The sequence below is a fragment of the Ambystoma mexicanum genome, chromosome 1p (assembly GCF_040938575.1).
Source record: "Ambystoma mexicanum isolate Mex_15411 chromosome 1p, UKY_AmexF1_1, whole genome shotgun sequence".
NCBI lineage: Eukaryota > Metazoa > Chordata > Amphibia > Caudata > Ambystomatidae > Ambystoma > Ambystoma mexicanum.
The window spans coordinates 1452274256-1452286918 of record NC_090921.1 but is presented as its reverse complement, the minus strand read 5'-3'; the positions used below and the strand labels follow the sequence as shown (position 1 = coordinate 1452286918).

The following is a 12663-nucleotide window of genomic DNA, read 5'->3' as shown; positions in this document are numbered from 1 at the left end:
TTTCATTTTCAGTACTACCTCAATACAGTGGTTATCGATAGTAAATCCTGAATACTACGCTCCGAGCTGGGCTCTTGCCTCAATAGACTTCAAATACTTTTACCATTGGCAACTCAGTGTAGACTCTTAGTCTGCGATGTGGGCTCCTGGTGGGTCGAGTCTGGGCGTCGTGAAAAGCAGATACACAGTTTGAAGAGCTTATAGTGCCAAAAGCAGCACCCCATTGGCTCAAAGTAAGTCAAGAGTAGTTGAGCCAAAGATGTCTCATAATAGTAAACAGGTTATTGAGCTGCTTCTGCACTACTGGTTTTCTGAGAGGCCCAGTGCAGGGTAACCAGGGACAGGGTAAGTCCTTTGTACTGCACATTCACTCCAGAAAGACTGTGTGGCAGGTACAGGAGTTCCTTCACCTCCAGTGAGCATGATCCTGGTTCCAGTGAACAGGCAGCAGAGAGCCCTTGATCCACAGCAGTGTCACCCCAGATGTGCCTATGAGCTGGATAGATTTTGGAGCATCAGCACCTACACTCCAGTGGCACAGAGATGGTTCAAAGGTCACATGTGTTTTTTTGACAGCCGCTGGAGCACAAGGCATGTAGGGGCTGCATGAACATCAGCACATCTGATATAAAATATCATAATCCTACCTATCAGTTTTGTGGCAGGTGAATCTATAACTGACTTCAGTATGGTGACTGATAGAAAAGGATTATTGAAGCTACACCAAATTGGAATCATACCAGTGACCACCCTGTGAGCTTTGAACAGCTATGAGATTATGTTTGGATTTCAGGCAGCTTGACTGTCTGCATTTCAGTAAATGGGACAAAAGACAGGATGCCTGCCTATGTTGCCTTTATGAGTGTATCAATTCTAAAATTATTGAGCACGCAGGAATTATTTCAACACTTACCACTAAGTTTCCTTCTCTGAAGGCTATTTTACTGCCTTTAGCCACAACAATTTGCCCTGCTTGTAAAGTAAAGAGCCCCCTGCAAACTTTCTGCCATTTGCTCCTCCTGTTTCTGTGCCAAATCCATTGGTCCTGTTGTGTCTTAATACGGGAGATGTGATTGACTTGGATACTTCAATTAGGAGTTCTATCTCCCCTAAAGTTGACTATTTCTGCCCATGAGGTTCAAGATCTCAGTCTCCATCCATCTCATACCTCTCTGATCAGCCCTTTGATGGTGCAGGAGGAGGATTCTCTTCATTTGATGATTTTTTTCTATTTTTAATCAAGATAGGAACTCTCAGCAGCAGGTGGTGAAGAAATTAAAGAATCTTCCAAAATACTCTGTTACTAGTTATGATATGAATGATAGGTTATTTATAACATGCTTTATACCCAGAGGCTTTTAAGCACCGACACGGGGATCAAACCTGTGGGATCAAACCTGTCTTGCTCCGTGTCGTCTTGCTTCCAAGGCGAGCATGTTGCCCCTAAGCTATCCTTCCAGGACGTTTGTACAAACTCTAACTACTCCTATTACAATCTTACCCAGACATCACTGTAAAAAGCAGCAACCCCGCATTCAGCCACGAACACAGGCTGAAATTTCTCTTCAAAGTCATTATGATGAGAATATGGAAGTTCTAATGAACCTTACTTAACATTCAGTGATCATATCAGCAGTGATTGTGATCTCTACTCCTCAAGAATCACGATTTCTACTCAATCTTCCAAGATCTCTCAATTTCCTATTTAACCAACATTGGCTCTTATTCAGCCTCCAGCAGCGCCTCCTCCAGTTTTCATGAGTACTGATTTCCACTGAGTCCCTATCTCTGTACAAGTTGTATCGACCCCTCAAGTTCCTGTGGCAGTGTGTTCTAGGTCTATTCATTCTCGTCCTATACTGACGGTTCAAGCTTCGGCTCCAGCTGATGGTTTTTTACCATGGAACAAAAATGACTGGGTCTACATCTTGAGTCAAAATGGCTCGCCTGTAAAGTCCAACCAGTACCTCATACTAGTTCTGAAGTTATTGAGGAACCAGATTGGCTGTTAATTGTAAGGCTACCTATCTCGACTGATCAATTGACACTAAATTCTTCAAATATTTTGATATTGATAGGGGTTATCCCCTCATTACGTAACATTCAATCAGCCAACATTTAGCAGGTGAAATGTATTTCTAATGACAGGTTGGGCATTGTTGACTCAAGGATGATATTAAAATTAATCTTTGATATGGCCCCATTATTTTTGCCCATAGGTTATGATTTTAAGAAGATGGTCCACAGTGAAATGTTGCCTCTACTAATCACTGTGTGAAGGCTTCTTCTGATCAAATTCACCAAAGGTACTATCCTCCATTACAGATTACTAAACTGTCTAAGGGGGAGGGGGGGGAATCACGTACTGGATTGTGATATGCATCGTTTGCTTCAACAGGCACCTAATGCTTGGTCCTGGCTCCCAGGAGTCCTGGTGAATGGTAATCCTGCAGTTTAGCTGGCACACACGTCTGATTTGCTCATAAGCATGAGTTTGTGGAGGCTTTTCTGATCTCTTGCAACCCGAGACCACTGTGTTGGTGGGCTATAATATTCTGCTACTGCAGGAGACTTGCCTAAATGTGTAAATGTTAGGGGCGGCATTTCCGCCGGCGCCAAATCATTTTGTATAAATAAAAAATAAATATATTTATAAATTATGTTTACTATTCTCTCGGGGCACTCTGTGCAGCAGTCACTCACAGTCCGCAGCAGGCAAAGTTAGGCAGGCACCGTGACTGAGGAGGTTGGGGTTGGCCGGGCTGGGTACGAGTGCCAGGGTGTGGCGGGTGCTCGCCTCGCACCTGCGCATTAACATTGAACCTGCAGTGCGTGCCATTGACCCTCGTCGTGACCGCTCGCGTGAGACGAGTCGATCAGTTTGACTGTGACAGCGGAGGCCGCTGCTGCGTGCCGAGCTGGCATTTTAGCGCCTCCACCACCACATAACGTCTGTCTGCAGCAGCACAGCCTTCCTTATGGTAGGCAGAGGACGAGGAAAAAATCCAAGCTGCTGTCAGGTAGGCCGCATCAGAAGGCCTATCGGGAGATGCCCAGCCAAAGAGGATGGGGCTGGAATGGAGATGGGGAGTGAAAGAGCCTGGCATTTGCATAGGTGCATTTCTGAGGGCAAGGAAGGGCGGGGGTATATATAGGTATATGGCTAATGCAGGTAGGATGGGTTTGGCCAACAGTGAAACATTTTACAGTCTAGTGGAAGTAGATGGTGTACCTTAGCAGGTGTATTTTTCTGCTGTGTTGCTTCTCTTTTGCGGTGGGATGGTTATGGGGCTGTTAGGGAGTTCGGAGAGGAGTGGGGTTATTGTAGTGATGTGGTCCACATGGAAGAATGCACATTTATGTGAGGTGCTGTCGTAATCCTGTGACGTTGGCATGTTTTTTTTTTATGGGTGGCTGTTTCGATGGGGCGTGTTTTTCAAGAGAGGGATGCAGCTGTTTTTTTGGGATGAGGACCTCTCTGATGCGGGAGGAGGCTTTTCTTGGAGGGTCTATGTATGTTTGTGAAAGGTGCCATGCGGTTAAAAGAGGCTATATTGGACGGTGGTGCTCCCATAAAGTGAATGGTTGTGTCTCTTAAGGGAGGGGCGGGAGTAGTTATGGTTGTTTCTCTGAAGGGGGCGTCCAGTGCTCTGTGCGCACTGCTGTGCTTGCCTAAGCTGTTAGCTACTGCACCGGGCTCTGGCTCTGTGGCATTTTGCACTGCCTGTGGTTGTGGCTCCATTGGTGAGATGTTGTGTTTTCATAAGGTGGGTCACGCGGGAAGTGGTTTGGGGGAGGGGGTGGGGTGTTAGGCGCTCGTGTTTGCGAGCGAGGGGCGGAGGCGTGCTTGCGTAGTCTGCTTTAGAGGACTGAGTACCCGAGCACTCGTCATCCTTACCTCCGTGAGTGGTACATAGCAAGAAGGCCAGGGCAGGCCTTGTCCTGACCTTGGTCGGTTCTCGAGTCGAGACACACCGACGCAGGTGAGTGAGGAGATGTCCAGTCTGACGACCTAATTCGTTGTTGTACAGACTACTGGGCACTTAATGAAATGCAATGTTCGTTCTCTCTCTGGCTCTGGCTGCTGCCAAGGCCATGACCAACCAGTCAGGGCAAAAAATGGGGCGCCAGCGACCGAGGCTCAGCCTCTGCCGTTCTGCGGCACGGGCGGGCATTCTCTCTCCTAACCTTCTGTGTTTTTTTTGGGTCTGTGGTCTTGCAGGTTTCTGCCAAGTGGGAACCTTACTTTAAAATGCATATAGTCCATCACAGTTAGTAACTTTGTCACTTACTGTTGTGGTGATTTAGAACTTTCTGCATGGTCACTGAAAATGAATGTATCAGGCCATCGGGCTGTTCCAAGGTCACCCAGCAGACTATGCTTGAGATACACAAAAAGAAACGTACCCGAAGCACAGTTTGAATATAACCGGGAAACTGAGCACCGCTAAGAACTGTGCTTGAGATACTCGGTGTGGCGTAGCTGGGATCGGGTACGGAGGAGGTGGAGAGGGCGACACCTAGAATGCGCCCTTTGTCGCCTAGGAGGTAGTGCCTGTGACACCCAGTGGGGTTTGCCTGAGACATATATGGGACTGTAACGGTAACTGTACCCAGACTACACAGCAGCATATGATATGCCCCAAAAAACACAGAGAATAGTTGCCGGGCCACCAGGAAGTGCACCCGCGACACAGGGGGCTGTGTCACAGCAGGGAGATCCGAACCTTTACGAATGCAGCTGAAATCAAACAATGATACATTTTATTCCTCATAAAACGTTTACTTTTTAGAAGTAGAAGTAACAGTGCACTTGAATGCAGAATGCATCATTCCCGGCGGATAAACTGGAGGGGACAGCTAATAAAGCCGCTATAAAATGTGATATGATTAAAGAGCCAGTTGTCAGTGTCTCAGTATTCCGGAGTGTTTGACCACTGAACACCACTGAAAAGTGTGACCCCAGGGTCACTGCCACTCACTTGCCCACACGTGTGACAAGCACCCCAACCCTCAATGAAATGCTTCAGATAGAGGGAGCCCCAGTTCTGTTTTTAAAATCCCAGGGGGACCCCTTGGGTACTTACAGGTGGATGTGGTTGAAGAAAGGCATTGCGCTGAGTTTGTCCAGGGTGAGGTTTAATATTAACCTGCAGTCTGCAGATCATTTAATGCAGACGCCGTCAGCGGATACCACCCACAGACTGCTAGCACCCCTGCCATGCGCCGAGGAATGCAAGAGTAGGATGCAACAAAAATACCTGCCCCCTTTGAGAGCTTCTTGCTGCCCTACACCCCCGAAATCACCACCTGTTCCATGACAAAGTCACCACTTGCACCCAAAGCCACCACCTGTCCCTCAGGGCTACTACCCTTCAAACAGAGCGTCATCATGCCCCCTCCATAGCCAGATGCACCACCTATTCACCAAATGCCCCTCAGAAACATCATCTGCCCTCAGAGCTGCTTTCCAGGCTCGGACTAGCCTAAATGGCAATGCCCGAATTGCAGGTCCAACATACTATTGGTCAAAATGGGATAGTGTTTTAGCCAGAGTGGGCCACTTTGATTAGTTAGTTCAGTATGCGACTAATAGTTTTGAATAGTGTTACTGAAAGAATATCCTTTCAAATGTAGAATTTGCAACATATTTTATCAAACAATTAGTTATTGCTGAAACAGTGCATCACAAAAGGAATGCATTGCTATTTGCAACTGTGGCCCACTTTTTCATTGGTGCCCGGGCCAGTTTTATGCCGCAGTTCCTGCTGCTGTCTGCTACCTACCCGCAAACTCCAGCTGTAGCAGCTACTAATGACCTTCCTAGAGAATAGTTGGATTCTCTGCACCACCACTTTACCTACACCGCCAGGGTATTCATCAACAATCCAAGCCACCACCTGGCCCTCGGAAGCCTCCTGCTCCCCAGGGAAACCATAGCCCCTCCCGTCCCAAGTTACACCTGACAATTTCCTTGCTCTTCCCAGCTACAACCAACATTCGGTCCACCACCTACCAGCCCAAAACCACCTCCTGCCCAGAACAACCCCAGAGTCACTCCCTTCCCCCTTTGAGTCACTGATTGCCTTCCAAAATTGCTGCAAAACTCCAAGAGGTACAACTACCCTCCGCACCTGAAAGTCGCTTCCGGCCCAAGGCAGCACTGCCTACTCCTCTCAAAGCTCGTCATCCAAGTCAGCGTCACTACCGAGGCACTCCATCCAATACCCCGAGAAGAGGAATGGCAGTTCAGGGCACGTGAGGATGGGGCATGGCCCATGTGTATAATGCCCAGTGCCCTGGAGCAGGTAGCTCCAAATGGAAAACTAGTTTGAAAGTGCTTGTAGGAAATCCACCAACATTTAGAGCAGCTGTGAGCTAGTCTAAAATATGGAATAATGAGGACGGTTGGTTGAGAATGGTTAGGATCTGGAGTGGAGTGGGGGTCGGGGGGGGCGCCAATCTGACAGTTTGCCTAGGGTGGCAAAATACCTTGCACCAGTCCTGGAGATCTAGTTCACCTACCCTCCCTTGATGGATGTTTTTTCGGTGCCTTTGGTTCCAGCAATACAAGGGTCTATAGGTAGGCCGGCCTCAGGCCTTTTAACTGCAGTTTGAAATTCTTTAGGCTCCAAATCCGTACATCCAGTTGTTTAAACTATCTTGGCACATTGGTGGAACTAATTTAAAGATGTTCATAGCACTTTGTAATGTATACTGGAATCCTTCTGCTTTTCTATCAGAGCCTTCAATAAAAGGCCTAGCAGCGGTTCTAGAAAATTGCCTTCATGATGAATCTATTATATTTGTCATTGTGGAGTGTGATTTTAATGCCACTTGAGTGAATTTAGATGATGCCTTCCCTGCTCAAACTAAGGGTTGGTTAACTGCCAGAGCTTGAGTGAAGCTTTGATGTTTTAAGGGATTCTAGAGACCTATCAATGATTAATGACACTACTAATGGGGATACTCCAGGGAAGCCTACCTGGAGGCGTAATACATTAAATTACTTTGTTTTTGCTTCATCTACTTGCCTATCAAACCTGGTGGATATGTCAAGCTGTTTTTCTGTTTTTCTATTTGTTGTAATCATGCCCCATTGTCTTTAAGTTGGCAGTTTCCAAGAATTAGGGGAGAATGGTATTCTTATAATCTGCAACTATCTTCAGGTTGAAATCGTTTGAGTTGGGATCCTCCCAAATTGCAATCCTTTTACCTCTCCCTGACCTCAATAAACCACCTAGCATTGAGGCAAGGAGTGTGGCTGAAGGATATTTATGTCAATGCTATGTATTTGTTTACCTCCTCCGTCCCTAGGGCTTTTAGACCTACTTTCTCCCATAAACATGTATATGATGAGGAAGTAGTGACTCAAAAACGACTAATAGGAGGGAGATAAATAATCTTCCAAAAGGCAACTGGCCCTCTTATCAGGCCCGAATGTTAAAGATCAAACAAAGATGCTCACAATGGTTGGGGGATCATAAGGCAATGTTGCTCCAACATGATGCTAAAGCGATGCTGGCAGCAATGGGGTCCAGCAGCAAAGTTGACATTTGGAGACTATTTAAACTGCAAGATTTCCCACAAATAGCCCTCCAAATTAATCTAGTGCCTTCTGATGTCTGGATAGCTCACTTCACTGAATTGTTTAAGGTCAAAATCAATGCAAGCAAATCGCATAGCTGGGCCGCAACTGCTGTATGGTCTATGGTAATAGATAAAGATGATATTTTAATGTTAATTAACTGTAGCATTTCCTCAAGAGCACCTGGCTCAGACGGTCTATCTAATGTAATGTTAAAAGCCCACTCTGAATTATGGACCAATATTTTAACTTTGATTTTTAAACAAATAATGATTGCTAAACATATTCCAGCTTCATGGGCTGCAGCGATTATTATCACTATTTCTTTTTAAAGGGATCATCTTTTACCATCAAATTATCGCCCAATAGTGCTTTTAGATCCGCCAGGGAGAAGTTTGGCTTTACTGCTTTTAGCTAAATTGATTAACTGGATTTTAGCTTCTAAAATCTATAATCGTAGCAGGTCTGGTTTTATGAATCGGTGGGTACATCACGGAATTGTTTTTTATTAGCTGGTTTTAAAGCTTGAGCCTTTAAATCTAAATTGCCTTGGTACCTCGCTTGTATTGATTTTAAGTTGGCTTTTGATAGCGTCCCGAGAGGTGCTCTTTGGAAAAAATGAAAATCTTGGGCTTGTTGGGAAGAGCTATTGCAATGAATACAAGCCCTGTATACTAATACTACGGTTGCCATTCGTCTTAATCAGCAGGGTGAGCTGTCGCCCAAATCCCTGCCTTCATGGCGCTAAAGCACAGATGCCCACTGGCCCCAGCACTTTTAAATCTGTTTTTAGTTGATCTTAATTTGCATTTACAATACTCTCGAGCCTGTCTTCCAAGAATTGGTACCAGCAAGATCCAATGGCTCCTTTGTGTGGATGATTTGGTTTTGATAGAGCAAACACCCATTGGCCTTCAGAGGCAGTTGGATGCTCTTTCCTCATATACCTAACTAAGGGCTTGACCATCCACATTACTAGGTCTAATGCAATGAAAATCTGAGCTAATAATAGGGGACATTTTAAAGGGTCTAGCTGGTCTTTGAGCAGCAAGCCACTGCTAGTGGTCCAAAACTATCGATATCTGGGCATCTGCTAGAGTAACAAAATGGGAGACTCGCTGTATATCGAGAGGTTGGTCTCAGAATTAATTTTAGTGGCTAAAGCCTCGATTATTAACAAGAAATATGAAACGTACTCATTATGTCCCCTTCTTTTATTTTACAAACAAAAAGTGGTTCCAATTATTACTTATGGAGCCGATGCCCTGATTAACTACAAGCTAGTGAAGTGGCACTATCTAGAGGGCATGTCCTGGAAGCAACTTTTATCTCTTCCCAAGAGCACTCAAGTGCCTATAATTCGTTATGAGCTAGGTCTGCTTTCTTTGACTGCCATAATTGGCTGGAAACAACGCTTTTTTTAGAAAATGCTGGTCAGCTACCCCGGGCTTGCGGTTTTATGAAATCAAAAACACTTTGGAAAATATAGCAGACTCCTTGATCGAGATTGTGTACAGATTATGACTTAGGCAGACATTTCCGTGGATCTTTTACTGTCTAATCCCAATAAAGCAAAGTTTAAATTATGGGTAGCAGATTGGCTCTCTACTAAGGCAGATTGCGAAAACTATAAACCATATAAAAATCTTACTCAAGAAGTTTAAGCTCTCAATGTTTTGCCAAACTATTTAGGGAAATTCCAGAGTCAGAAAATTTGAAATATTTTCCTAAGAATCAGATTGAATCTACTCCCTACTCTGGATCTTCTGGCAAGTCGATCTAAAGATCCCTTATATGATTGTAAATGTAGATACTGCCAGCTTGCTCTGGAAACATTGAGCCATCTGTTTGAGGACTGCACTGCACTTAAAGTCCTATGGGCTTCCGTTTTCAACACTTTTAAATCTCAGCACTTATTACTGACTTGTGACAAATGGCTTGATATTTTATTAAGTGATTGATATGTATCATTAACAATAGTGGCCGTGAAATATGTTCTGGTCTTAAATCTTGGTAAGCTTTTTGATAAGCTTTTATCGTAGTTTTGATGAATTTACACTTATTACACTGTAACAATCATGAAGAATTTTATTCTGCTCTTTTGCACATTATTGTATGCCGTGTTATTGTTTTATGCTCTTTTAAACCATGTGTGAAGTTACTTGTAAGCATAGGTAAAAGTTCTGAATTTAACTATAAACCTAATTAAAAAAAATATTCATGTCTTTTCTGCTTTGAACAGAAACCCTAACAGCAAAGGTTTGCCTATATGGCCAGTTTATGACGTTGATGAACAATTTCTTGAGATAAACCTGGAACCGAAGATAGGAAAACATCTCAAGGAACAAAGAATGACTTTATTGAACAAAATATTTTCTGAAAAATCTGATGCCCAAAAGGAAGAGCATGCAGAATTGTAATTGATCAAATAGACAAAAGTGTCGTTTGTTTTTTGAATGACTAATTTTTTTTAAACTAGTTTAAAAAAAGTGTTTTATTTGTTGTTTGCTCTTACAAAATATAGTTTTTGATGTCTGATACATTCTAGCATGTTCTTTGACGTGCATCATTCTGTAACAAAAATTATAAATAATGCATCTGTCCTCAGACAGAATATTGTACTGTAATAATGTGGATTAGAGAAACAGTCCAGTCTAATAAAGAACTCATACATTATATCATGAAATGATGATCATCCTAAATATGTGACAAAAGCCAAATGCTGGAAACTGTAATAACATTATATCACAGTACATCACAGTGGTCAGACAACTCCACGTTACCCAGACACACATTTTCCAACACACTATTCCTCTTGGTTCACTTCAATCAAACAACTGGACTGAAGCAATTCATCTTAATGATTTGAAGTCAGAAAGCCCAGGACAGGAGTTGTGCTATACCGGTTACATGGAATCATCAGATCTTCCTAAAATCGCATTAGCAAAAGTTAATGTGTCACTTAAAAAAGATAAAGAATGGTTATAATGCAGATATAGTTTAACACACACATGTTGTTTTTTCTTACTCCTTGTGTCCCCTGTGACCCCTTACCATTTCTTATATATTTCATACAATGACAGTGGTAAACTTAATAGTGCTTGAATTAGAAATGTACCTTGTGCAAGATGCTGTTAAGGTGAAACTAAAACCCCAGATAATAAAGATACTGGGTTTAACATTTTGGACATTAAATGAATCACCTAAATTTTGTGCACTTCGTGCAAATCGAGTTGTTCCAAACAATGTCAGTGGTTCCGGTACACTGATTTGGTGTATTGTGTAAAATAGTATTAATAGGGTAGAATGGTTCAATTTTGGGATTACTCTTGGAAGGCAGAGAATGAGAAAGAAGGCTGTTAGATTACTTGAGCGAAAAATGTTAGATGAGAGAGAGGTAGGAAAAGAATAGGATTACGTTGCGGGAAAGGCTGTAAATTGAAATCATTTTTTTTGTGAGGGACAAGTAGAACATCGAAATAGGGTTTAGTCGAAGGACATGTAAGACACTGAAATAGGATGGACCATCATTTTGGTACTGCACTACTACAGATGTCGTGATTCCCCATTGTCAGGGAAAATTCTCATAAATGTGCTAATTTCCTTTACCTTTTGAGACCCCTAACAACTTTGCTGTATTTTTAGGACTTTCATTTTTACCTGGAAAGAATGTGAGCCTTTTTTTTCCCACTCTGTATTTTGATGTGTGTTTTACTTTTGTGTTCTTTGGGTATGGAGTTTTAGACAACTCCATAGGCATCATCTTTTCTTGTGTGTCACACAGCACCCTCAGTGCAGTGGCACAGGGATGTCTTTCAGACTTCCCAAGGTTTAAATACCTTCTCTGGGACTGACTACTGTCTCCCAGTGAATGTAAAATTAAATTGCTAGTCTTTTTAAATTGCTAGACCCAGCACACTAGGTATTCCCTATGCCTAGAAAACTCATGAACACTCAAATGCTACCCTTTCCTCTCAAAATGGCTGGTGGCAGTGGTATTACCATGATTTTCCAGACAGCGACCCATCTAAAGCTCCGTTAGCTAAAATCCACCGGAGCCATGTTTTTCAAGATGGCGTCTGAGCCCCCTCTGTAAAAACAGGTTCTGATGGACTTTTTTCGCCATTTGTTTTTGGAAAGGTCCTTCTAGTGTTTATCTCTGCGCGCCAAACCAGGTTTGGTCTCTTTGTTCGTTTGCCTTTGGCGGGCTTCAGTACTGAAGACTGCCTCTGGCGCCTGAGTGTCTGGGGTGGACAGGAAGTGAGGGAGGTGCTCGAAACTCCCTGTGCTTAGTGTCCTAGGAGTCCTGAATGTACTTTGGCATGATTGGCTGGCTGACTGTCCAGCAAGGACTGCCACCCTGCTGGGTGAGTGGCAGCTAGCTTGGAATGAATGGGAGAAAACTGTTTAAAAGGCAGGTCTCTGGGACATGAAAGGCAGAGTCGACCACTGGAATGAAATAACCAAAGACGAGCTGAAGGAAGACGACTGCTGCAACTCCTGGACCATTGGTTTGCCCGGTGAAGCCCGCTGCAGGTCTGAATAGCATGAAACTCCCTCGACAGAGAATCCTCTTCAAGGACGACTTCTTCGCTTGAGCTGGTGGGAACAACCAACTCGCAAGCCACCTGGAAACCATCGCCATACTGGTCCAATTTTGTTCAGAGTGCTGTTGAAAACCGGATAGCCAGTGAGAAGGATACCAGCGTGTGGACTTTAAGGCACCCACACTGTAAACCGACATTTTGCCAAGCTTGTGGATCCGTCCCTGTGCAGGCCAGGAACCTCCAGACGCCCTCCCTCTTGTCCCCACGACTGAGGCCCAGGAACAGTGAGATCTGCCGGAACTGCCAGGAACAATTGCCTCAGCTACAGCTTTTCTTCATTACCAAGGTACTGTGCAAACGCGGTTGACAAATCCTCTCTGGTGCGGTGAAAGTTTGTAAAACATTCCCAACTTTGGAGTCTTGTTTGCCCTAATCCGACATATAACTCTTTTTCGCACAAACTACTTCTAAGAACATTGGCAAAGACTTAACTGTTTACTGCCAGAAATGTGCTATCCTATTCAAGAC

The 12663-nt window shown here is 43.9% G+C and overlaps 1 protein-coding gene across 1 annotated transcript in view; it reads left to right on the top strand.

The window, feature by feature from the left end:
• The window catches only part of LOC138455172 (fatty acyl-CoA hydrolase precursor, medium chain-like), a 419018-nt gene extending 408744 nt beyond the window's left edge, over nt 1-10274 (top strand). Inside the window, exon 13 of the mRNA XM_069607090.1 lies at nt 9831-10274. Within this exon, the coding sequence (XP_069463191.1) occupies nt 9831-10008 (178 nt within the window). The 3' untranslated portion in view covers nt 10009-10274. The remainder of the gene's footprint in view (nt 1-9830) is intronic.
• Nucleotides 10275-12663: the final 2389 nt, after the last annotated feature.